Source organism: Fusarium flagelliforme (genome assembly GCF_020744385.1).
Source record: "Fusarium flagelliforme strain FIESC 12 MPI-CAGE-AA-0113 chromosome Unknown B0J16scaffold_4, whole genome shotgun sequence".
In the NCBI taxonomy this organism is placed as follows: domain Eukaryota; kingdom Fungi; phylum Ascomycota; class Sordariomycetes; order Hypocreales; family Nectriaceae; genus Fusarium; species Fusarium flagelliforme.
The window spans coordinates 1,066,612-1,090,279 of NW_025763506.1; the positions used below are offsets into that span (position 1 = coordinate 1,066,612).

The 23,668-nt window shown below is 48.5% G+C and overlaps 11 protein-coding genes and 1 non-coding gene across 12 annotated transcripts; 8 read left to right on the top strand and 4 right to left on the bottom strand.

The window, feature by feature from the left end:
• Positions 1-646: 646 nt before the first annotated feature.
• B0J16DRAFT_362559 (uncharacterized protein) lies at positions 647-1,969 on the top strand (the record flags this gene model as incomplete). The annotated part of the gene is made up of 1 exon (XM_046129817.1): positions 647-1,969. One exon carries the CDS (start codon positions 647-649, stop codon positions 1,967-1,969), a length of 1,323 nt encoding a protein of 440 aa, XP_045982570.1.
• Positions 1,970-2,099: 130 nt separating this feature from the next.
• B0J16DRAFT_t163 lies at positions 2,100-2,171 on the bottom strand. The gene has a single exon. It is a non-coding gene; the product is annotated as a tRNA-Thr (tRNA).
• Positions 2,172-2,302: 131 nt separating this feature from the next.
• Positions 2,303-4,081, bottom strand: B0J16DRAFT_123461 (organic solute transporter Ostalpha-domain-containing protein). The gene is made up of 4 exons (XM_046121639.1): positions 3,646-4,081; positions 3,448-3,595; positions 2,898-3,396; positions 2,303-2,845 (listed from the first exon to the last, which is right to left on the bottom strand). Exons 1-4 carry the CDS (start codon positions 3,713-3,715, stop codon positions 2,399-2,401), a joined length of 1,164 nt encoding a protein of 387 aa, XP_045982571.1. The 5' UTR covers positions 3,716-4,081; the 3' UTR covers positions 2,303-2,398.
• A 1,347-nt stretch (positions 4,082-5,428) lies between these two features.
• B0J16DRAFT_414364 (uncharacterized protein) lies at positions 5,429-6,382 on the top strand. The gene is made up of 3 exons (XM_046133443.1): positions 5,429-5,653; positions 5,705-5,837; positions 5,891-6,382. The coding sequence occupies exons 1-3, from the start codon at positions 5,543-5,545 to the stop codon at positions 6,217-6,219; spliced, it is 573 nt and encodes a 190-aa protein (XP_045982572.1). The 5' UTR covers positions 5,429-5,542; the 3' UTR covers positions 6,220-6,382.
• Positions 6,383-6,556: 174 nt separating this feature from the next.
• B0J16DRAFT_398573 (uncharacterized protein) lies at positions 6,557-7,549 on the top strand. Its single transcript, XM_046132397.1, has 2 exons — positions 6,557-7,316; positions 7,371-7,549. The coding sequence occupies exons 1-2, from the start codon at positions 6,569-6,571 to the stop codon at positions 7,499-7,501; spliced, it is 879 nt and encodes a 292-aa protein (XP_045982573.1). The 5' UTR covers positions 6,557-6,568; the 3' UTR covers positions 7,502-7,549.
• A 164-nt stretch (positions 7,550-7,713) lies between these two features.
• B0J16DRAFT_384002 (S-adenosyl-L-methionine-dependent methyltransferase) lies at positions 7,714-9,076 on the bottom strand (the record flags this gene model as incomplete). The annotated part of the gene is made up of 8 exons (XM_046131382.1): positions 7,714-7,747; positions 7,795-8,220; positions 8,266-8,403; positions 8,459-8,651; positions 8,702-8,743; positions 8,794-8,884; positions 8,943-8,975; positions 9,026-9,076. 8 exons carry the CDS (start codon positions 9,074-9,076, stop codon positions 7,714-7,716), a joined length of 1,008 nt encoding a protein of 335 aa, XP_045982574.1.
• Positions 9,077-11,176: 2,100 nt separating this feature from the next.
• B0J16DRAFT_414366 (major facilitator superfamily domain-containing protein) lies at positions 11,177-13,021 on the top strand (the record flags this gene model as incomplete). The annotated part of the gene is made up of 4 exons (XM_046133444.1): positions 11,177-11,484; positions 11,534-12,167; positions 12,219-12,363; positions 12,414-13,021. The coding sequence occupies 4 exons, from the start codon at positions 11,177-11,179 to the stop codon at positions 12,908-12,910; spliced, it is 1,584 nt and encodes a 527-aa protein (XP_045982575.1). The 3' UTR covers positions 12,911-13,021.
• A 279-nt stretch (positions 13,022-13,300) lies between these two features.
• On the top strand, positions 13,301-14,855 carry B0J16DRAFT_398579 (uncharacterized protein; the record flags this gene model as incomplete). The annotated part of the gene is made up of 2 exons (XM_046132398.1): positions 13,301-14,149; positions 14,201-14,855. Exons 1-2 carry the CDS (start codon positions 13,659-13,661, stop codon positions 14,853-14,855), a joined length of 1,146 nt encoding a protein of 381 aa, XP_045982576.1. The 5' UTR covers positions 13,301-13,658.
• A 583-nt stretch (positions 14,856-15,438) lies between these two features.
• On the top strand, positions 15,439-16,119 carry B0J16DRAFT_384005 (uncharacterized protein; the record flags this gene model as incomplete). The annotated part of the gene is made up of 2 exons (XM_046131383.1): positions 15,439-16,012; positions 16,064-16,119. 2 exons carry the CDS (start codon positions 15,439-15,441, stop codon positions 16,117-16,119), a joined length of 630 nt encoding a protein of 209 aa, XP_045982577.1.
• A 360-nt stretch (positions 16,120-16,479) lies between these two features.
• On the top strand, positions 16,480-16,944 carry B0J16DRAFT_384006 (uncharacterized protein; the record flags this gene model as incomplete). Its single annotated transcript, XM_046131384.1, has 1 exon — positions 16,480-16,944. The coding sequence occupies one exon, from the start codon at positions 16,480-16,482 to the stop codon at positions 16,942-16,944; it is 465 nt and encodes a 154-aa protein (XP_045982578.1).
• Positions 16,945-17,354: 410 nt separating this feature from the next.
• B0J16DRAFT_398581 (uncharacterized protein) lies at positions 17,355-20,156 on the bottom strand (the record flags this gene model as incomplete). Its single annotated transcript, XM_046132399.1, has 1 exon — positions 17,355-20,156. The coding sequence occupies one exon, from the start codon at positions 20,154-20,156 to the stop codon at positions 17,370-17,372; it is 2,787 nt and encodes a 928-aa protein (XP_045982579.1). The 3' UTR covers positions 17,355-17,369.
• Positions 20,157-21,372: 1,216 nt separating this feature from the next.
• B0J16DRAFT_304200 (uncharacterized protein) lies at positions 21,373-23,306 on the top strand (the record flags this gene model as incomplete). Its single annotated transcript, XM_046124713.1, has 5 exons — positions 21,373-21,554; positions 21,608-22,006; positions 22,112-22,249; positions 22,298-22,569; positions 22,618-23,306. Exons 1-5 carry the CDS (start codon positions 21,379-21,381, stop codon positions 23,304-23,306), a joined length of 1,674 nt encoding a protein of 557 aa, XP_045982580.1. The 5' UTR covers positions 21,373-21,378.
• Between the last annotated feature and the right edge of the window lie 362 nt (positions 23,307-23,668).

Here is a 23,668-nt window from a genome sequence, read left to right on the forward strand (position 1 = left end):
TCGGTGGCATTGGCCGATGGCTGCTTTTGGTGGCCGGAAGGCATCCGACTTTGTCGAACACCAGCCCGGGTGCGACCCGTACTTCAATTCTGTTATCTAATCAGTCTGCATACAGCTTTATGTGGTTAGTCGTCATCTTGCGACAACCGCCGTTTCGCTACGGACATTATATGGTATTAACGTGCTGAGTATGTGGTTCAAAGGCTATCGTTTCAGAACTGTACTGTACTTCAATACCATTATGAAGTTCCTCCAATCTGGCGATCTTATTCCCGCTGACATTCCAGAATCAATCATGTCAGGACTCAATATGAGATACTCCCTTGGACCAATAATTGCCGATTCGAGACAGTCTCATGGTAGCTACGCCACTCCTCCGTGCTCCTCCATCATGCGCTCAAGGTCAACCATGGCGCAACAGCATACCGAATTCGAATTCACCGTAATCAAGCATACCACATCCTATCCTGTGAATGGCTATAAAAATCGTCAGCCCAGCCCAAAACTGGAAATGGTCCTGCGAAGCTGACATGAGATGACCCCAAGCTCACTGCTTACGTAGGATTGGTGGTGCAGTCTCAGCTCTTAAGCCACTGACTTGCCATTACGACAGTCAGATTTGCTTCCTGCGATAGCATCAACCAACATGGCTTCTCTCGACACCCTGCCTAATGAGATTCTCTTCCAAATCTTGCGCGACAGCTCGCCGCAAGAGCTATGTCGCCTCAGTTATACATGTCGAAAGATGGGAGCTATAGCGAGTGTTTGTTTGTGGTCTGATATCGAATTTCATGAGGAGGGATACCATGAGTCGAGTGCGGAGGTTAGTGAGCCACCACCTTGGAGAACAAGTAGGAGGCCATACAACAGTTCGACGAGAGATGGTTGGCAGAGCGACATCTGCAAAAGAGCAGAGAAATTCTTTACTTTGCTACAGAGTCTACATCGCCATGATCAAGCTCGACTGAGACAGCTTTCGAGTCGAGTGAGAAGTCTCTGTACTGTGATAGAGCCAGGCTGGGGCACCGGCGGAAGAACGGTTGAGAATGCAGTATCGATATGGTGTCTTCTCCCCTACTTCACCAACCTTAGAGCGCTGGAGTTCCACGGTGGATCCAGCACTTCTCCGAACGACGTCTCTGGCTCGTGTCTTCTCAATGCGCCTCATCTGGCCAGTCTTGCATTCGCGAAGCTTTTCGCCTACATACCCCGAGAAGTCGCCACATACGTCCTTCGGTCTAGTCCAACTCTGAAACGTCTCGAGCTCGGGATGCTAAACGATCCAATGTCCATACATTCTGGCATAGACCTAGACGACAACGCGAATCGCATGGAAGGTCGAACGAGCCTCGGCGGGGTTATTCCTCGACCATTGGGTGGCTTCCTGCCTGGGCATTTCACATCATTTCCAAGACTGAAGCATCTGTATTTATGTCAACCGTGCAACAGTCGAGGGGATCACTTCAACCAGATGAACTTTTGGTCAAAACAGGCCGAACAAGATAGTCTGGAGTCTTGGAAAAGTATCATATTGGCATCAAGCCAGACGCTGGAGACCCTCGTGCTGGACCAAAGGCCAGGTGCAGGCGTGGAAGAGAACGAAGGGTTTTCAGAGGAAGAGTTTCTCAACACTGGCGTCACAGGCGCAGGCAACAAAGCTCTTGTTGAAGCATTTAGAAACATGATCAGCAGCGATACAGCCCTTCCCAGTCTGAAGCAGGTGTATCTGTATGGGTTCATTGTTAGGTCTCGTCTTCGGAGGGGCCTGTCTGGTGAAACACCTGCAGACAGACTTTTAGATGGACTGGAAGGTCGAGGGGTGAAATGCGAAGCGCGACGAGGAAAGTGGTGTCTTTTTGATCAAGATACGGGCACGACTTCATGGGCGAAATGGGATGGGGATGGGTGTTCTAATCTCCATGACATGTATATGGGGGTCAGGTGGTATACTCTTTTAACCAAAGTATGACTGGTGGTCAGGGCGACTTTTTCTGGTCTAGTGTGAGCCTACAAGCAAAAGCACAAGTTGAATGGGGAAAATAATTGGTGCAAAAGCAAAAAGTTAATTCTGATGAACCGATCATGGTTCTTGAAATGCTTGCCTCAACACGGGATCGAACCGTGGACCTTGTCATTACTAGTGACACGCTCTACCACTGAGCCATTAAGGCGAGTACTTATTGTTGAAGACGGACGACGAATTGTGCACTAGGTTCTACGCTAGCATAATTTGTTGGTTGAGGAAAATTGTCAATCCTGGCAAAACTCTGGGACTTCAAGGGAGAAAGCGAAACTTTGAGGGTGCATATTGAACATGTTATTTTCATCCAAACTTCGTATACCAATCTATCTACTCAGAACCGATCATTAACTCCTACCCATCCCAATCAATACATGATTACACCATCTGCCTAGGCTCTTGGTTTGTGTTGGGGTTGGAGTACGACTGCGCATTGTAAGGATGCGACATCAATGAATCATCAGAGTTATATCCAGTCATCGCGACAGGTGTTCCAGGAGCCGCATCCCTCTTGCTGCGCTGGAAGATAAACAAGATCGCCTTCAATGAGTCGGAAGGGTTAAGCATGGCGAGCCAGGCATAGATACCGAAGGGACCGCCCTGGTAAGATTGCTCGTGTCCGTTGGCTGCCTCCAACTTGGCAAAGGTACCGCGACCGTAGCCGTGGACGTACACCTTCCAAGGGTAGGCGAACATGAAGAAGAATGACAGGGGAACCATCAAGCAACAAGTGACCAAGTTGGGGATGCCGATGTGAACGTCGGCGTAGGTGAGTTGGTCTGTGGTTTCGAGAACACCTTGGTCCTCAAGGATCCAGAAGATGATCTATGACGGTTAGCCATGCATTCCTTGTAGTAGTTTGTCGGGAATAGCTTACCTCTTGGAGCAGAGTCAAACCGACAACGATCTTGAATGCAGTGAGCTTGAGCATTGGGTTGTGGTGCGCAAGATCCTTCTTCAGAAGCATGTACATCTGAAGAATGGAGGCGATGGAGACAATAAGCGAAATAGTCATGATGACGCGCAGGTAAATGTTGGCGAACTCTCGTGAGTTGCTCTCCGCGCAAAAGACACCAGCGGCTTCAGTGATGTCCGTGGCGATAGCGACAACGATAGCAACGATAGGCATCTGGAAGATCATGACCCAGCGAGTCTTGAACCATTTCATGCCATTCTTCTTCTTGGTCGCAAAAAACACATCGCGCTGATCACGATGGGGAGAAACGTAGTCGCAGAGGAGCAAGAAGAAGGAGCCGAGGGCGAAACCTTCAAAGACGTGGAGCCAAGGCTGGATGTAGACTTCGGCTGAGGGGAAACAGATGGAGAGGAAGCAGATGACGGCGAATGCTGAGATGAGGTTGCCGACTCGCATGATTCTGAATAATTGTTAGCGCTGGATGGTTTGGTGCTGGGGATGGATGACTTACTTGATCTGCTCTGAGGGATTTGACAGATGCGTCGCGTGCATTTGTTTGGTGGTAAACATGACGATCATAGAAAGAGCAGAGCATGAACCAGCAATGATCATGCTCAGCTCATAGAAGCTGAGGTTGCCGGCGAAGTTTTGCTTAGCATCTACTACACGTTAGCGTTCATGTCAAACATCGTGGATGGATCTCTCGTACTTTGAGCTAGTGAATGAGAAGGACAAGTGACAGGTGTGTCGTCTTCATCGTTGCCTCTAAAGATACCCATTGTGGTATGGATGGGATGGGGTCAATTGAATGGACTGTGGATTGCTTGGTGATGGAGAAATGGTGATGAGAATTTTCGTAACTGAGTGCCGACAATGGCAGATATATAACTACAAAGAGGATCACTTCCATCCATGGCAGACCCTGCACAATGAAACCCAAAACTTGTTGTCTAAACGCGATTAACACAGCCATGGGCACAATGTGCATCAAGCATGTCAGCCCTACCAGGTAGCCCAGGGCCAGTGGGGACCAAAATACCCTCCAAACGGTTGGTGATTCGAGGGATCGTCTCAAAATCGCATCTTTGAAGACATGGGTATCTGGCGGCTGGGGCCAATCGTGCACAGCCCAGCAACGGTTTTGTCCGCGGCTTGACCGGAGAGGGACGGAGATCAGCATTGAGACTCTGGTGCTACGCTGACGATCGAGGGCTTAGCTAAGGTGATAAGGTATGGGAGCTTCTAATATGCGCCAATACGTTGGAAATAGCTGTTGGTCTTACGGATGCTGCAGCGACGATCGAGTCTCGTATTTTGGATGTTGTGATTGGTGAATAGAGGGAGCTTTCTCAGCTGTTCTTTTGCTTGTATGTCAGATTGAGCTTGGCGACCCTCAGCTTAATTTCCAGACCCACTTTATCTCGCAATTCTTCATCGTTAATTGGCTATGTAGCTCTGTCAGCAAAGGTCCGCTTTCTAAATTTTCTTCCCCCGTCTTCAATCTCACAAGAGATGACTTCAATGCAACTGTTTGAACACCTGTTCGAGTTGCGGCCTCCATGGCTATGTCTGATCGACATGTTGAACTTCGAATGGCTTGCCAAAAACCGTGTTTGCATTCGACTGTGGCTTGGAATTGGTGACGAACACGGTTATTTCGGCATGTTCCTCCCTGATCGAATCGTATGCTGGAAGTGGTTAGACAGATCTTTGAGGTTGCACTCAAGCATTTAATACTCCACTTTATTCGTTTAGATAAGATAAGGAGTCGGGGATCGGCGTCTGCAGGTTCCGTCTGTCGGTTGATCATATCCGACATTTCTCGGATCATCAATTGAGCTGTCGTTGCACTGAATCCTGCAGGATCACTAGTCAGACTTCTATTTCCGCTTTGATCTGAATAAACGACTGCCGAAACTTCAAAACCTAGAAGAGCCAGTTACACGCAGTCTCTTCCCCACACTCTAGTACTCCAGGGCAACGATAAGCTACCCTAAAGGCATGTGAATAATCAGCGATCTTGCCTAACGCAAGCGGTATACACGCAAACAAACTTCGTCTTTGTTGGACATTGAGTGGGGTGTTCAATCCATATTTCTACATGATGGCTCGTGCAATTTGTGAGGGTGGAAAGTCAGCCAGTTGTGATGCTAACTGACTTCAACATGTGTCGACAAGGACCGCAAGTTCACTCCACATCGCATATACTCCAATGCTACAATACTCAAAACATCCAGCCTAACCACCATTCTTGCACACATCACAACTTTTCCAAGGCTTCATAAAGTGAGTCACCTCGTATCCTCCTAGGCGACCTCTAAATATCCGGCTCCTTCCAGAGACGAATCTGTCTGACCATCGAGACTCGCTTCTCGCTTCTCATTCGTTCTGACCCCACTATTCTCCCTTGGCCAGCTTCCTTATCCAGATAAGCGTCTGGAATGTTTGCCAAGGCGCAGCAGACGCGATTTGCATGAATTTGTGCGGCGCGTAAATTGAGGGTTCACCAAAAACTAAGGAACCCCCTTTTTGTATAGAAACTTGTAGATCTTTAAAAGCCACTCGTTGAACACATTCGTTTTAGTCATTCGTTATAGATATTCAAAATGGTTCGCTTCTCTGACTCCCTTATGCTAATTGGCATGCTGGCTACTGGCCTTGCTGTCGCTGTTCCTGAATTCGATGAGGCGGCTGAGCTCCGCAGATCAAACTGCGACGTAAGTAATCTCAGCGAAGATTCGAGGATATCTGACTGATCTTTTTTGCAGAATGATTGTTTTTTTGAGTCGTTTCCCGGTGGTTCATGTACCGACAATCCAGCCTGCCATTGTACCGAAAAGAAATATCGCGAGGCGTACTATTGCTGTATAGCCAAGAACTGCGAGCCCCTCGTGTTGACTAGTAAGTATTGGTGAGATGTCTTTGTGTTGGAGTAGCTAACAGATTGCGCGTAGGATCTATTGAGCGCCACCATGATGGGTGTATAGCTAGAAACCTTGACTTCACCTTTGATGTTGAGGAAGCTTGCGGTATCAAGTTGGAGGCTACTTCCTCAGCGGTGTCAGCAAAGGCTACTGCTACCAGTGCTGCTTCAGAGACCTCTTCCACGGCGACAGAAACAACTGAAACGGAAAGCACGAAGACAGCGGATAAGAGTGTGGAAGGAACCGCCGAGGCATCATCTACTGGAAGTTCTGTTCCTGTGACAGACGGTGTCGCAGCACTGCAGCCTGCAATGGATGGTCTCGCCCTGTTCATGGCGATTGCTCTTCTCTTCCTTTAGCGGACACTTGCATGGGTTGATTGGCGAATGATACTGGGATGGAAATGAGATAACTCATTCCCTTAATGATTCACTTAGCAAAGAGGGCAATTTAGACCATAGGGTACTAGATAGAGCTTTTGACAATAATTAATAATGTATAATCTGCAAATACAAGACTTTTATGGTACTGCCGTACGTTACATCAAGTGTTCTGCGATACGTCAAAGGCAGCGCCTTTCCGAAGGATCTGGGCTTGATAAGCAAGATATCCGGCAAGGATCAACAAGTCCGGCTTGTTTACCCATCTATCCAAGAGTCAGCTTCCCCGCTTCAACATCTCATCAATACACCGACGCAAAAGTTCAAAATGACAGACGCAGTGTACTCAACGCCTGAGTGGTATCGTCAAGCTCGAGATAAGGATGTGAGCAGCGATATAGGTCGACTGACCGTACATCACTTCGGATTCAAGCAAGCGGCAGGCGGGACCCTGGTATTTGCGCCAGTTGACTTTGCCAGCGAGTCCCGAGCCATTCTTGATGTCGGGACTGCAGATGGTCTCTGGATGCGCGAGGTGCAATCATCTGTCGCCTCACCAGTGCAAGGCGAGCACAAGTTTCTCGGTACGGATATCAATACTGCTTTCTTCCCAACTACACCAGAGAGTGGCATCACATTCGTGAAGCAAAACATCCAGGATCTGCCACCTCGAGAAATGCAAAACCATTTCGATCTCATCAACCTTCGCATGATTCTCATAGCTGCCGGTTCCGGTGAGGCACAGCGCGCTGCAGTCAATCGGCACATTGAACTTCTCAAGCCAGGCGGTTGGATCCAGATTGGCGACTGCGATCGAGTTTGTCCTACTTCGGAAGAGGAGAATCCTCGTTACCACGACATGTTTGCTTGTATCCGAGCAGTGTGCCAAGCCTCTGGACTGGACCCTCAAGAAGCACCGAAGATGAAAGGTTGGTTGGAAGAAGCCGGGCTTGAAAAGGTTGAAGAAAGGACGGCAATGCGTGCTGTTGGGAAGCGCAATACAGATGCTGAGCTTGGCCGTCTGGGGATCGAAGCAGATCTTATTATCGCGAAAGGATTTGCAGTTGGTGCTAAATGTAAGTCTTACCTGGAGTCAAAGGGGAGGGGAGTCACATGCTGATCGAGTGTAGCACTACCCCCATCTTCGAAACCGTTATCAGATGAGCGACTGAATTCACTAGTGCAAGACCTGGAGGCGGAGCTGACCAACACCGGAGCATACTTCCCGATGCGTTTCATTTGGGGCAGAAAACCATTGTAAACATAAGAGACGAAATAATTTAGTCACTTTATGGCTGCTTAGACTAGCACTAAGGCTACTCTATTTTAGTAGCCTAACCCTTAGAGGACATTTCTTCTGTCATCCACCCAGAAACTCCAGTCCTAGTATTGCAGAGACATGCTGTTGCGTTCCTGAACCAACTAGTCCTTTCAATCGCACCCCTGCCAAGGAACCTTCAGTGAACTCGAGCTTCACTGTAAAGGTTTCTTACCGTATGTCGAGTATCTACACATGTTAGCTCAATGTGCTTTCAAGAAAACTATGCGACTTACACGGGCCAGTAAGCATGAATCGCCTTGTTACCAAGATCCTTCCTAACCTTCGCCAAAAAGACCGTCACCTCTTCCAGGCTCCAACCAAGCACCCGGGTCAAAACAGCCATGGAGATAGCCTCAAGCCCCTTGAAGTGATCCATATTCAAGTTGTTCCACTGACCAACCTCTTTGTGCTTTTTGTCCTTCGGCCATGAGTTGTTGGGCCACTTCAAAACTGTCTCAACAATATTCACGAAGCCGGCGTCCTGCAGAATACCTTTGTTCTTCTTGTTATCCTGGAAGGGACGCCCAATCTTTGTGGAAGCTTCATCAAGAAGGTGGAGAAGCTTGGAAAACTCGCTGTCCTCGGTTAGGGTGTTATCATCGGAGTTGGCAAAGAGGTCGACTTCAAGGAGTTCTACATAACCTCCGGGGACGAGATTCCTAAAATTATGAGACAGATTCTCTTCTTATGACTGGTGGACGTACTTGTAAATGTTACTAGCTAGCTCGGGCCAACTTCTGATGCTGAAGGTCATCATTCGACTGTGGACGTAGTCAAAGGGCTCAGAGAAAGTCCAAGGCTCCTCAATGTCATCAACGAAGAACTCCACGTTCGGAGGTACACTGGCCATCATGATTAGCCATTAGTATCGTAGAAGGCGTGGAGAGGAAACTGTACAAGCCAGGCTGTATAGGAGATAGGTCGACTCCAATGACCTTTGCATCAGGATGTTCGTCGGCATAGTCAATCGCCCAGATCCCTGTGCCCGTGCCTACATCAAGGACGCGCTTAACCTTGGAATCGGGATCATTCGGAGGCGCCAAGCCCAGTCTGTTATCCAAAGTCAAGATGAACAAGTTATGCTGGAGATCTAATTGCAAGGCATTAGCAGCCGGGAAATCTGGAAAGGAATATCCATACCTAATCTCTGTTTCTCGATGTCATCGTTGGGGAGGTTGTATTCTGCTGTGATTAGCGTTCGCCAAAAAGATAAAGATGGTAGTAATGATTACTTCCGTCCTTGTATCGATGATAAGTCCGGCCATTCTCTCTGCGATAGTCCAGGATAGAGCTTCTCAAGCTTTCGAATGTCGATGCATTGATCTGAGAACACGGTCAATATTAGCGTGGCTTGTGAAAGGAGTCTACCAGAGTGACGCACAGAACCAATCGAAGAGTCGTGGTCGTCTTCAAACTACATCCATGTCAATTCATGGTACGCTGCGGCCTATCGAACAGACCAACCTCTTCATCTGGCAAGATGACAGTCTCGCGATTGATAGTCGGCTCACCCATTTTGTTCTGGCGATAATCGTATGCGTATATTGATGAGTGAAATAAAAATCGACTTCCCCTCACCGAACAGATCATGTTTGTTTTATCATGCTTTTACCCTTGTTACCATCTGCATGTTGGTTGTGTTGACGGTGGATAAAGTGGTCAAGGATCCTATCATACGATGGCAGAATCGGATATATGCCATATCCATAATAAAGCAGATTTGCCGAGTGCAACCGTACAGGGCACGGGAAGAATTATGAGAGCAGACTCTGAGTGTCTGCGAATGACAAGGCTCCAGCCGAGACATATGGAGTGTAACGATATGTATCCTCGTCGGTATCTCGAAGCTGTGAATCGGTTTCGTGGAATGGTAGAAATGAGACTATACATTCTGTAGTACAATAGGATTAAACGATTGTAGTCGGAATATGGCTAAAATTGTTTCAAGTTCTTTGGACAGCCCTAATACCTTCCCATCATGCCTTGGGCGGACAATATGTTGAATTATGGAACTTTAATGGCCATGACAACTCCGCCGCTTCAGCAGCCTAAGTTTCCAAGTCAGCTGAAAGCAAAAGCTTATCCGTCGGACAATAGCAAGGATATAAATAAACGAAAAATGAAGAAGGCGCTGATGATTGACAAGCTGACAATGGAGAATACACATGTGGCAGGAACCCGGTGAGCACTAGGTGCTGAGTCAAACACCATTGTATGCTTCGGAACATAACGATCCCCATTGCCACTACCAGAAATGAAATACTCACGATACAGTGGTGAGATGGAAGATGAGCCACCATCAGAACAGGGTGTCAGAAGAATTGACCGTCATAAGCATAAGAGACGAAATAGTTTAGTCATCTTATGCCAGTTTAGATGGGATTTTAGGTTACTTTATTTTAGTAGTATAAGCCTCAGAGGAAAACTCTTCTGTTGCCCACCTAGGCTATCAGAATACTCGGCTTTGTAGTGAAAGTCGGGACCGGAAATTACTGGCGCCATCAGCCTCACAACACGTGTGAGAGTCTCTGGAAACAAAAAAGTCCCCTTATAGCTCCCAGCCAGCAGCATTTACACAGTTGGGTATAGTCGCTTATGCTAAGCGACACATTTGGCAATCTGGCCATCAAGCGCATTGGTCCAGCTGGCGACGATGATGAGCTTCGGTGACGCCGATCTACTAGTGGCTGAGTCACCATGAGAAGACGGTCTGTAAATGGGGATCTCACCATACAGCCTCTACATGTAAGAGGGGCTTGGAATTGACCGATGAAGACATATGGGGAAATAGATGGGACGATTTATGGCGTAGTTGGCAGGTCTCGGAATTGTTTTGGACAGATTGGCGAGAAACAGGGAGGCTGAGCTGCGTTATATCATGGCGGCGCGTAAGACTCATTCGAGTAATAAAAACACCGATCACTGTGGAGATACAAGAATGTTAGGCTTTTTATTGTGCGGGTCGCGCTTATCTGTCAGATTTGGGCTGTATAGACCGCTGATTTATCTCCGCTGACGTCGTTGCAGTGAGATTCGATCATTGCCAAGTAGGGACGTGGCACGGTTTCAAGTTATTCCCAGATCGTTGATAGCAATTACATGGAGTCGGGGAGATTTGAAATCCCTTGTGGCGATCACGGTGAGTTGTAATCCGAAAAGGGACACCATGGCGAATTGCTCTCAATAACTCGACATAGAACTCTAGATGCCTAACTCGAGTATTATCACCTTATTTGGAATGCGAAATCTTCCAAATATTCGTCTGATCTTTGTCAGATCCTTATCCAGTCTAGCGGACCAAATCAGATAATCATTGATTCCACAAGATGTTAACTAAGCCCCAGCAAGGCTATGATTCCAAGCACCGTCGGCATCCACTTAGCCAAGAGGCTCAGGACCCTTGTGTAAGCTGACAGTGGGCATCGCTGTCTCTATCATGCAACCATTGCAGCTTAGTCTGACGTAGTGGTAATAGCCAACACACCCTCTCGCTTGACGATTCGCGAGCAAGGCGGTAACACAGAGCCTGTATATATGTACCGCGTCTATCAATCTTAGATCTATGTTTCAGACCATCGATTCATTAGTCTTTTCACAAGCGCCATCTTTCACATCATGTCTGAATCTCATGGACTCATGAGGGACCCTCAACCAGGACAGGAAGGGTATCCAGGAAATCCTGGGTTCCCTGGATTTCCTGACTACACGCGGTACAGTGGTGCTACACAGTATGAAGGACATTCGTTCGAGTCGAACCGATCTGGTCAAATTGAGAAGGGTCCTACACCACGGGGCTCGATGGACGGTCGTCCGACGAAAGAGCTGGACTGGGATGGAGAGGAAGACCCCGAGAACCCTATGAACTGGGCTTTGTGGAAGAAAGTTATTCACACTGCCATACCGGCGATATACACATTCGGCTTGTATGTACACTCGTGGCTGCTTGGGAAATAGCTACTGACATCAATGAAGAACAACAGGTATCTCGACGCTTGTCGCTGGTCTACCAGGAATTATGGAACAGTTCGGCGAGACAAGCCGAAACATCGCACTACTTCCCATCACGCTATACACCATCGGTTTCGTCTTCGGTCCTTGCATCGCTGCCCCAATCTCCGATCTCCACGGCCGTCTCGTCGTATACAAGATCAACATAATAATCCTGATAATCTGCAATGCCATCGCCGTGGCATCAGACAACTTTGCGGTCCTTGTCATCTTCAGATTCTTCGCATCACTAGGAGGAAGCGGAGTTATGGCCGTAGGCGCGGGAACCATGGCCGATCTCTGGCTGCCAAGTCAAGTCAGTCGTGTTGGTGTCGCATATCTGCTTGCGCCCTTCCTTGGTCCCAGTATGGGTCCGTTGATCGGCTCGTATGCTATTGAACAGTATGGTGGTGATTGGAAATGGGGGATCTGGGTTGTTCTTTGCATCCTGACTCCTGTTGCTATCGCTATCTTCTTCTCTTCTGAGACGTCCAAGAAACAGATCCTTGCTGCACGGGCTAAGAGACGTGGCAGCCATCCCCAGGGCCAAGGCTTTAGTCAAGAGTTGCGAAAGATTGGAAGGGCTATGCTCAAGCCGTGGCATATGTGTATCTTCGAGGTGAGTAATTATTTCCCTATGTTATCTTCGTGAGTACTGACAACTGTGTAGCCTGTGTCACTGGTTCTTGGTCTCTACACTGGCTTCTCCTTCGCCATGATCTTCTCGTTCTTTGGCTCTTACACCTACGTATACTCCACCGTCTACCAATTTGACGCTCGGCAAATAGGCCTTTGCTACATCGGTCTCATCATCGGTAAGTCAGCCCGACACCTCATTTGCTTTAGGCGCAGCTAACCATTTTAGGTATTCTTTTGGGCCTTGTGACATTCGCAGTCTTCGATGCAACGATCTATCAGAAGCAAGTAGCTAGAACCGGCGACAGAGTGCCCCCCGAGCATCGGCTATACGCAGCTTTAGTCGGAAGTATACTCGTCCCAATCGGATTATTCTGGTATGCATGGGCCCCTGATCCATCGGTACATTGGATCGTCCCTGTCATGGCTGGCGTGCCTTTTGCGTGGGGAACAATGGCCAGCTTCCTATCGTGTCTAGCCTATTTGGCCAGCGCATTCAAGCCCACAGATCTGTCTTCAGCTGTCGCGGCAAACGGAATTTTCCGCTTTGCCCTCGGTGCTGCGTTCCCCAATTTTGTGTTCCAGATGTATCAGGAGATGGGCATCAATTGGGCTGGTAGCGTGTTTGCGTTTATCAGTCTGGCATTTATTCCCGTTCCGTGGCTGTTCTTCTGGAAGGGCAAGATGCTTCGACAGAAGAGTTCATATGAACTGAGCAAGTATTAGCGTATCTGTCACTGACAGGCTCTGATTGGGAATGTATTAATGCGTTAATGAGTCGAAGGTTATGCGCTTGTATTTGTTTGGTCCGGATGTATCAGCGATGCAATACCCAATTGTTTGGTTAAGCTATAGAATAATACTACCTCATTGCAGCACACTCAAAGCCCTTGACCCTGGAAAATAAAGTCTCGTGCCTGATGAGCCTCACCGTCAAAACCTTATTTGCTGTCTCAAACCGAGGCTACCGAAAGTTGACAAGGGTCCAATTCCGCTGTGTATCGCCGACAAGGACCAGATTCAACCACATTGATCAAGCTGCTGATCTCGGTCTCTTAGTTACCGAATTGCCAAACCTTTTTGCTCCTATCACGATTTACCGTTTTTCATCCCCGCCCGGAGTAAACATCCAGATCCTTGCTGGACTACCGACGAACCCCGGTGATCTTTTGGCGCTGATTGGCGCGCGTCTCCTTGTCTCCGGTCAACTTAATTCGCGCTCCAATCAATCCCCAGATTCCCCAGATTAATTACGACGCGACCCCAGACTCTGGAGCGCAGTTTCTCCGCGTCAGATGCTTGACTATACTAGTATACTCAACGGCGATGACGATGTTACGTGAAATGACATGACATGCGGGGCTGGTGTTGTTATGCGATGGAGGTTGAAGGCTGGGCGAGTATATAAGAGCCGGCTCTCGCCGCATCTCCATCACCTTCATCGGCTTCAGCATCAACACAGACAAGTCTCATCATGCGTTTCGCCGCTATCGCCTCCCTCTTGCTGCCCCTTGTGGCAGCGAAGCCTTCGCCAAAGGGAAAGACCTTCAGCAACGTTGAGATCTTTGATCCTCCTACCAACTACCGAGACCCTCAGGTCCTCTACGCTCGTCCTCTTGAGCTGTCTGATGGTACCCTTCTGGGCACTTGGGAGAATTATTCCCCTGAGCCTCCCAATGTTTGGTTCCCTATTGTGAAGAGCACCAACGGCGGAAAGACTTGGAAGGAGATTTCCAAGGTCAAAGACACTCAGAACAACTGGGGTCTGCGATACCAGCCTCAGCTCTATGAGCTTCCTCGTGCCTTTGGCAAGTACCCCAAGGGCACCGTCTTGATTGCCGGCAGCAGCATTCCCTCCGATCTGAGCCAGACTCAAATTGAGGTCTACGCTAGTCGCGATAAGGGATACACTTGGGAGTTCGTTAGCCATGTTGCTCTTGGTGGCGAAGCTCTGCCCAATCCTGGGTAAGTAAAACATCAGAAAATGACAATGCCAGAGAACTAACGAATGATCAGTCTTACACCCGTCTGGGAGCCCTTCCTGTTGACCTACAAGGAGAAGCTCATCATCTACTATGCCGACCAGCGTGAGAACGCCACTCACTCTCAGAAGCTTAGCCACCAGACCACCACCGACCTCAAGAAGTGGTCGAAGCCTGTTGACGACACCAAGTACGCCGACTACTACGCTCGCCCAGGAATGCCTACTGTCGCCAAGCTTCCCAACGGCGAGTACATGTACGTCTACGAGTATGGCGGTGGTCCCAACCCTCCCGCTGGCAGCGATTACTGGTTCCCTGTCTACTACCGTCTTTCCAAGGACCCCCAGAAGTTCATCAACAAGGAGCACCACCAGATCATCTCCGACAAAGGAGGTAAGCCTGCTGGCTCTCCCTACGTCATCTGGACTCCCTGGGGTGGAAAGAACGGTACCATTGTTGTTAGCTCCGGCACTATGCGTGAGATCTTCACCAACCAGGCTCTTGGCGATGCTTCTGCTTGGAAGCAATGGGATGTCCCCCAGCCTATCGCGTACACACGCTCTCTCTTGACCTTCAAGAAGGACCCTGATCTGCTCATGATTATGGGCGCTGGTATCCTGCCCCCTGCTGGCGGTAACAACACTGTTAGCACCAGCGTTGTTCGTCTTTCTGAGATCATGAAGGCCTAAAGGGATTTTGCAAGCGATATGTCATTACATAGATAGAGTACAATAATGAAATCATGTGCAATGAAATTTTGTCCTTTTGACTACCTGAACCGTGAGATGCTTGAAAGCAAAATGAGACTGAGCAATTTTATTTCTCCAGGGAACTTGACGTACCAAGATTGCTCCCCTCCTTTTGCTTTGCCTGAACCTTGATCACCATCCAATCATGCATGTTGGGAATTTTCCAGAATTCTTGACGCACTGTTGAGGGAAAGCTCAAGCGTCCCCTCAATCCTTCCTTCAAGCTTCCAATCGATTGGCGGCCGTGATGTTAGAATTTTCCCAGTTCTTCTTGTGACAGCTTGTGACTTCAGTGACGTGCAAGATAATTGGGCCATGCAGTTAATATACTTCTGCCAAGGTGAAAGCTACCACGGAACGTGCAACAAGTGTTCTTTGAGGCTTGCAATCTGGATATTACAGTTCACAGGGCTCACAAAGATGCGTTTAAATAAAGAACTTCCCCTCTTTACCACCCATCCATTAAGCTGAATCACAAACACACAACGACAATCTCGAATCCCGACATCCGACATCATTCACAATGACACCGACCAAGAGACTGCAAGTCATAAAGCTCGGGCAACCCCACGGCTGGCGAGTCGACACCTACGTCAGTGTTGACGTGCGGAACGAAATTGCTTGCCGTCACTGCAAGACCCAGACAGAACATCGCTATCCGTCGACCAAGAACGTGCTTGAAACCTACGCTGAGAATGGAAAGGTCTTTCTCTGTCCAAAATACCTCTCCAAGATGGGACTTGATCATCTCGGTGATAGAACCTGGGTCCTTAAGTACATCGCCTACGACAAGTTCACCTACGACAAGTTCACACCCGAACAGCACAAAATCCGACCACCAACAGCCCCCTTTGGCACTCAGAAGACCGAGATCAAGCTCCAGCGGGAAAGAGTCCAAGAACAAATTGAGAAGCTCCAAGCAGATCAAGAAGTCCTTCTCTGTCAACGTACATATTGGGAGACGTCGGTTGCCGAGAAGCAAATGACAGATCTTCGCCAAGTAGAGAAGTCCTTGAGTGACAAGCAGAGGCAGATATTCCGTCTGTGGGTGATAAAGAACGAGCTGGATGGTAGGCTCAAATATCTACGCAAGCAGGGTAAGTACACAGATTTCCCACCAGCATCTTTCACTTCTAACCTGTCGACAGCGTGGCGTGAGTTCTTCAGCAAGTGGCTACCCGTCGAATCACCCGCCAATGTTTAAGGAGGGGTCGACGCTTTCGACTTTGTACCTGACGTTACCTTGGTGGAGATACGACATATTCTGATCTGTCCTGGCTATAACACTGGAACGTCTGAGGCCCAAACATGCTGGGATGAACATAAAAAAAAGGCTTTCTTGGACGAGGAGGTGACCCTTTTATGGTTGATAAAAGATAGACTTATTAAGAAACAAACTTTTCTCTAGTGGCATCAACTGAACTAAAATACCAGTAAACTGACTCTTGCGTTCTATACTTCGCCTACACTGAGACCTTTCCATTCTATAAATACCTTGCCTTCCAGTGAAACTATTCCCATCCATTGCACACTTCCACCAACCAACACAACATCGCATCTCAAAATGAATTACTCACGCCGTGCCGATAGCATGACCAGCAAGATCTCAGGATCGAGGGCACCATCAATCCAGGTCAACGGTCGTACCCGGCCTCTCGCATTTCCACTAACAGCCCAACCATCTCATCTCAAAATAAATTGGCGACGCATCGAAACCATGACCCGCATGATCTCAGGATCGCGGACATCATCTAGCTTGGTGAACGGTCGTAGCCTACAACCAGAATTCACCAGCGCAAGGCACGCATCACATCCTCACGCGGCTATGCCAGCATCTACACACTACCCTCGACCGCCGCAACCTACAAATAGCTACCCGCAAAAGATCGAATATGTTTACGTCTACTCGATGGAGATGAAGCAGGAGCTTCGAAGGATTACGGCCGACGCAGAAGCTGTCAAGGCTGATCTCAGACTCAAAGAATGCGGAAATGCAGCGGGATATCGCGCATATGAGGTTGCAGATTGATCATATGCGACGTCAACAAGCTCAGAAGGCTGCCCCGGCCAGTAAGTCACGTCTAACTGGTGTCATGAATGTGTCTGATTGTTAATAGAGGAGGTTAGAAGAGTTGGTTTCTATACCGGCTAGAAGTCCTATCCCGTGGAGACTATGGGATCCACGAAGATACATGTTTCCTATACGAGGATGATTACGCAGACAGCATTTTTCCTGGCGTTTACAAAACCCTCGTGATTTCATTCAAGGTAGAATTTGTGCGAAGGCCATCACACTGAGTTTTACGGAAGGCGATGAGTCATATTGGTATTTAAGTTTGTGAGAAATTGTCTTCAATTGGAAGAAAGCTATGTACAGAAGAGTGTTTATGAGTCAGTAAGATACAAAAATAGATCATTACTAGTCTTGACAAAAGAAAGGTTCGAAATATGGCTCTAAGCCTTGGGTTTGTAAACCTCAAGAGCATCCCTAGCCAGGGCGAGGTTCTGAATCACCGCCAATCCATACTGCGCGACATCGTTTGTGGAAACCCACGGCGCCTCATTTCCAGGGATCAAACCCTCATGATCAGGAATAGGTGTAGTTTGGAAGGTAGCGTTGGGTGCCTTGAAGCCATCGCTATTAAAGAACTTGTCCCACGCAATATTTGCCATCGTCTCGTTCTTCTGCTGGTGCGCAGCATAAGCTGTAAGACGCGAGTGACCTTGGTACAAGTTCAACTTTCCAAAGTCCTTGCCATAACGAGCCGCTTGCTCAGCTGGTGTTGCTTCGAAGTAGTAGCAGTATTCAAGCCAAGCTTGCTTGAACTCCTTGGGGAGCTCGTCACCGGCGTACTCGATCAGTTCGGATACGACTTCTGGTAGACCAAAGACGGCTGCGAGATGGGAGACATCGACGTGGCCCTTGTTGTCAGGGTCGGCGGGGGGAGGACCAAGAGTCCAGTTCTGGAGACTGTAGAGGCCATTGCCTGTGACGAAACCATACTTGAGGTTTGCGATACTCTTAGCTGTGCTGATGAGCTTTTCCTTCGACTCTTCCCATCGAGGACTGCGGCGCTCCCAGTCAATCAGCCAACCACCGGCGAGCGCACCCCAGTCCGTACCAAGACCGAAAGCAACCGTAGAGTTGGGCGTGGGTACCCAACCATCCTTTCGGACCTTTCGTTGCGGGTCAAGAACACCGTAAGTCTTGTCAGTGTCGAGAAGCTCCTCGAAGAGCTCGCCGATACGCTCGTCACCACCGGAGAGGTAGTAGAAGTACTTCCTGTATTGAGGCTGTGAGATACGAGCTTGCTTGGCACTATCGCTGAAGTGCTGAACACCATGTCGTGTACCAAGACCTTTCCAGTTGCCGATGTGGTAAACGTCCACTTCGCCGGTGTGTCGTGTAAGAGCCTCAGCAAAGCGGTAAATATCCTCGCGGCCGGTGCGGAGGAAGTACTGCCAAAAGAACAGGTCGGGCGAGAGCTCCGAGTTGTCCCAGGCGTAGCCACCGATATCGTATCGCCACTCGTGTCTATCTGGATCGTATGTGTGCATAAAATCACCAAAGTCCAAGAATCCGTACCATCGACGGTGCTCGACTTCGTACTGGTAGAACTTGGCGAGGAAGTCGATGTTGGCCTCGAGCTTCTGGGACGCGGCGGTCGAGTTATCCGCAGGGGCCCAGTATGAGCCCAGAGCCTTGGTCTTGCTGATGTATTCGCCCTCGGCGATAAGAACTGGAGGGTTGTTGATCTGAGAAACGTGGCTGGCGAGAGTGTCGTGCGAGGGAGTCTTGTCGAATGCGATGAGATATAGTTCGCTAGTTCTAGCAATGCCGAAGGGCGTGTCGAAGTCCTCCTCCCAGTCTTCGTAGGTAATCTCAAGAGCATCGAGCTGGTCGGTGTAGTTCTTCTGGCCAAGTCCGTCGTGGTATGGACGAAGGTCGAGCGGCTCGGCCGATGGGCTGTAAAGCCAAAGGGTGATGGAACCGGTGTCGGATGCAGCGTTGGAGATATCGAAGCCGGTAGGGAATCTCTTCCAGAAGTCGCGAAGGCCGACTGCCAAGCCTCCTACAGTAGCTCCGCCAAGGTAGGCAAGGCCTTCGGCACGAGTGCCTCCAGGAATAGTAACCCAGCTTTGGCCAGCCTTGGTTCGCTTCTTGAGGGTGAAGCCATCGGAGGATAGCTGGCTCAGGCTGTAGTCATTCCATGGGGGAATCCAGTGCATGCGACTAGAGACACGGACATCCCAAGTAGACTTATCGGGAAGCTCTTTGCCGTCAAACTGGTCCGCTCGAACATTAGCACCAGGGTCTCTTCGAAGACCAGTGATGCCCTGCACAGCTTCACTAAGAAGGCCACCGTCGACACCAGCGATTCGCACATGACGGTTGTAAAGCTCCTCTCCCTCAAGTGGGACATCGAATCGAAGACCAACGCCAGAGATAAAGTCCTTCTCCGCATCTCCGTCGAAGACTAAGCTGTGGATAATCTTGATCGATTCGGAACCAGAGTAAAGGTAAAAGCGAAGAACAAACGGCAACCAGGCGTCGTGGCCGGACTTGTCAGCCGCCGCGTGCTTTCCGTGGACTGTGACGAGAGCTCGTGCTGAGTTTTGATCGCTGACAGTGATGTTTTCGATGTTACTTTGGAAGCGAAGAGTCTTGAAGGATTCGGCATCATCATCCCCAGCGTGAGAGACACCAGACTTAGATTGCAGGACAAGTCTTCCGTTCTGGGCGATACGCTTGCCATTGGTCTGGATCTCTTTCACAATGACCGAGCCTTTTTTCGGGAAGGTCGCTGTTACCTTTCCTGTATCGACTTTGATGTCGTCAGAGGATTGAGTAACAGAAATGCCACCGTCACTCTTTCCGCTCGAGACAGTGGAGTTGATGCCACTGCCGGCAGTGACAGCCTTGACGACATACTCGTCCAGCACATCTTCCGATGCAGGGATCGCATGCCCAGTCCACTTCACCGAGCCATCGGCCCAATATCCAGTGACCCAAGACTGAAGATCAATGTCCTGTCCAGAAGCACCAGAAGCCGTGAATTTTGTGTTTTTGGGAAAGTGCTTAGACTGAGGCCACGGGACACCAAAGGTCGTTCCAGAAGTGAAGTCGGGCTTCTCGCCGAGCCATTTGACCTTGGCGGATGAGGATGAATTGCTGGGAGCTGCAGCGGTCTGGCCTGCCAACAAGGCAAGCAGGAAGGAGTGGACGGCTTGTCGCAGCATTTTGCAACGACTACCAAATGAAGTTAAAGACTCAGGATGATGTTGAAGAATTAGTTGTACTAATTCTTGCTGGTCTTATAAATATTGCACCCATGTAGTGACGCCATAGAGAGTAACAATGAGAATATGTATTTAATCTCGGTTCATATACCCCGTTCAGGTCATTCTACATATAAAGACTCAATAACGACATTCGCCCGCTGCATCTCGCGATTCGGTATAAATTATGCCGAGCAGCTGCCCTTCTGGATTTGTATTAACCTTTGGGTGACGGCTTTTTAGTAGACGAATTGATGATCAATGCCAAAACAGGGGTTGGGGGTTCTGCCAATCTCCGCTAAACATGGTTCCCCGCAAACTTGACTCTGACTCGTTCTGTTGAACAGACGGGAAAATGAATGTTTGGGGATTCGAGTTTTAAATACGTTAATTCTTTGCGGATATGGTAAGGGGTTACGGGGACAACGCTTGGCGTTGGGGGTTGGAGCTCGAGGCGAGGCTGTGGCATTTGCGTGGGGCATTTGCGAGCTCGTTCTCATACCATCTACCGGAGAAGTGGATTAGTAAGTGATCAATAACCTGTTCAAGGCTGTTTCTGATTGTCAGCTTAACAATTACTGTGTCCCAATTGGTCTTCCTATCGTTCGAAAAGTCCTTGACATCCATGATTGTCTCAGGGTTTGAATCCTTCCCGTATTAATGACCAACAAAGGATTCCAAAAACATTCGGCACCGTGAAGGTCGCGCTGGTTTTCTACAGCAGCGGTCAATTTGCCGGAAGCCCTGCTACCCCTTGTTTATTCCCATTGCCTCTATCTGTCGTCATATGATAGATAAATCCGCGACTGGCTGATCACCTACTACATTTGCTGTTGAGATGGAACTCAAAAAATGCGTGGTAGATTTACCCTACACTTTCCTCTATCTTTAGTGACGTCACTTAACCAAGCCTCAAGAACAAAGATACCGAGATTTAGAGAAATAATTCGCAAACAGGAAGGAACAAAAGTCCCTCCGAACTCCTTCATGACGAGGCTTTATATATGCGAATTACGCGGCCGAACTGCACAGCCTCATCCTCTCACAGCACGGATTTCGGGATTTTACACGTGACTGAAGTCCCCATTATCATGTTATCTTTTCCCGCCCGGGCAGATCTTTGCGAAAAAAGAAAAACCGTACTATTTCCACCTCTAATTTTAAGCTTAACAGGCGTTTCACTATGAGTAAAGATCGCTCCTCGCCTATGCCGCTGTTGAAAACGTGTCAGACATGTTTTCATCTCAAAATTCGGTGTGAGAAGACGCAGGATTCTGATTTGTGCGACCGGTGTTTACGGCTGGGTAAGACGTGTGTTTTTAATCAGGCGAGGAGACGACAGAATGTGAACCGTCAACGGTGAGCTTTGACAATTTTTGTCAACTAATGTGTGCTGATGGTGGCTGTTGCAGGGAAAGGTTGGGCGCGAAAAGTGCTTCAAGATCACCAGGAAATCCACAAGCTCGGACCGTCGAGGGAAACCACGATATTCTCAACAAAGATGTGTCGCTTGACCCTTTTGAGCAGGGTTTTTTAGATTTCGAAACGGGAAGACAACTTCTGCACATTTTCAGATCACGGTTGATACCGTACTTCCCATTTGTTCTTTTTCCCATTGAAAGTTCGATCGAGGAGCTGAACCAGGAACATCCCTGCGCTTGTCTAGCGATGCTAGTCGCTGCTTCATATTCTGATGTTACCCTTCAAGTGGCACTTGGAAACTTGTTCAAGCAGATAGTTGCAGTTAGGATGGTCGAGGGTGATTTCAACCAGCTGGATCTGTTGCAAGGACTGCTGATACATGTCGCATGGTATGTCGATCTTTCGGAAGAGCACTGCATTCGCTAAAAAGACTACAGGGCCCACTACCAACCTAAGCCTAAAAGATATATTCAACATCTTCATCTTGTTACAAGCATAATCAGCGATCTACGTCTTGATAGACCTAGGAAGCCGAAGCTGTGGAGCGCTGAAGGGGGTAGATATCAGAATCAGCCCGAATGGCAGCCTGATGAGATGCGAGCCCTTGCTGGTGCATATTATTTGTCCTCGAGGTAAGCCAATCAGAAATCACTTGTGACTCACTGCTAATGAAGATCAAGCTCTTCCATTATTCTGCAAAAGTCGCGCCAAGTCTTCAACACGACCTATCTCTCGGCATGTTGCGAGCACCTTGCATCGCTGAATCAGTATCCCACGGACAGGTTTCTGCCGTATATAATACAAACACAGACTCTTATTGAGAATATCGAAGATCTTGTCTGCAAAACGGCGCCGACGGATAATGGTTTGCAATTCTTTACCGAGTGTCAGGAGATTACGCAGAAATGTGGGATGATCAAAACAACACTTCCTTTTCCACTTAGCGAAAGCCGTAAGTAGATTTCTGATGTTTTATGTTTAGTTACTAATCATCATGCAGCACCTTTACTTCTTCAAATACACATCCTCGAACTTATGCTCAGCCAATCTTCACCACGAGGAACAGCCTTTGGTCTCGACAAATTCCAAAATCCATTCGAAGATGAAACTACACTAAACGAATGGTTATCTACGAGCATGTCAGCCACTCGATCTCTAATCGGCGTGATTCTAGTTATGCCACAGGGAGAAGAAGTAGCTATGTCAAACATGGGCTGGATCATGATGAACTGCGCCCTCAACTTAGCTGTCCGTCTAGATCTCATAGCTGCTCGCGGTAGTCTATCCGGCTTCACCCAACATCTCCGTCGCTTTCTAGACATGAAGCATACCCTCCGTCAACTCGTGCTCAGGTTCCAAGGTGTACCCGGACCAGATGCTCCACCAGACCATCCCTTCCACAGCATCGTAAAACGCATACGTCGTCTGGAGAACTGGTATTTATCGCAAATCGCTCAGCAAACTGCCGCGTCGACCTCATCAATAAGTCCATCTTCTGGTCCTCAACCTTCAATATCAATCAGCGATCATTCGGGTGGTATGCCAGTCGGCGTACCGCTGCCGTACCAGAACACTGGGTCATGGAATATGGGTGGGTCTGAATGGTACCAAAATCCCGACTTGGATATAAGCACGTTTCTTTTCGCAGATCCGATTGATTTTCCAATTCATTTCGGATGGGGGAGTTAGATATATGTATCTTTACATAAAAATAGATTTTCTTTCTTGTTCAAGAGCGCGTGTTAGGCCGAGTCGGAGTATGATGTTTTGTACGGACTAAGATACGGACTAAGCTTAGACCGTACGGAGTAAGTCGGACTAACGTCCGGCGTAAGAGCACAATCGTTGTATGTCATTTGTAAAATACTATTCGGCTTACAGTTTGTAGTTCTAGTCCACTGAAAGGTCCACTGTAACCCTGGTAATCGTGTATCTAAGCCTCCGTTAAGATTAAATAATGGTATTGATGGCGTAAGATGTGAACGTGGATCACCATGAGGGTCCAATATTGAAGGAGTGAGACCGAGTATAAAGAGGAGAGCATGTCACTG

Bases quoted from the DNA above. Each gene is read 5' to 3' on its own strand.
- B0J16DRAFT_123461 (XM_046121639.1), bottom strand. From the start codon at position 3,715: ATGGGTATCTTTAGAGGCAACGATGAAGACGACACACCTGTCACTTGT. The intron at 3,596-3,645 runs GTACGAGAGATC...AACGTGTAGTAG, and splicing joins TTCTCATTCACTAGCTCAAA to ATGCTAAGCAAAACTTCGCC. The intron at 3,397-3,447 runs GTAAGTCATCCA...ACAATTATTCAG, and splicing joins AATCCCTCAGAGCAGATCAA to AATCATGCGAGTCGGCAACC.
- B0J16DRAFT_414364 (XM_046133443.1), top strand. From the start codon at position 5,543: ATGGTTCGCTTCTCTGACTCCCTTATGCTAATTGGCATGCTGGCTACT. The intron at 5,654-5,704 runs GTAAGTAATCTC...TCTTTTTTGCAG, and splicing joins TCCGCAGATCAAACTGCGAC to AATGATTGTTTTTTTGAGTC. The intron at 5,838-5,890 runs GTAAGTATTGGT...GATTGCGCGTAG, and splicing joins CGAGCCCCTCGTGTTGACTA to GATCTATTGAGCGCCACCAT.
- B0J16DRAFT_398573 (XM_046132397.1), top strand. From the start codon at position 6,569: ATGACAGACGCAGTGTACTCAACGCCTGAGTGGTATCGTCAAGCTCGA. The intron at 7,317-7,370 runs GTAAGTCTTACC...GATCGAGTGTAG, and splicing joins ATTTGCAGTTGGTGCTAAAT to CACTACCCCCATCTTCGAAA.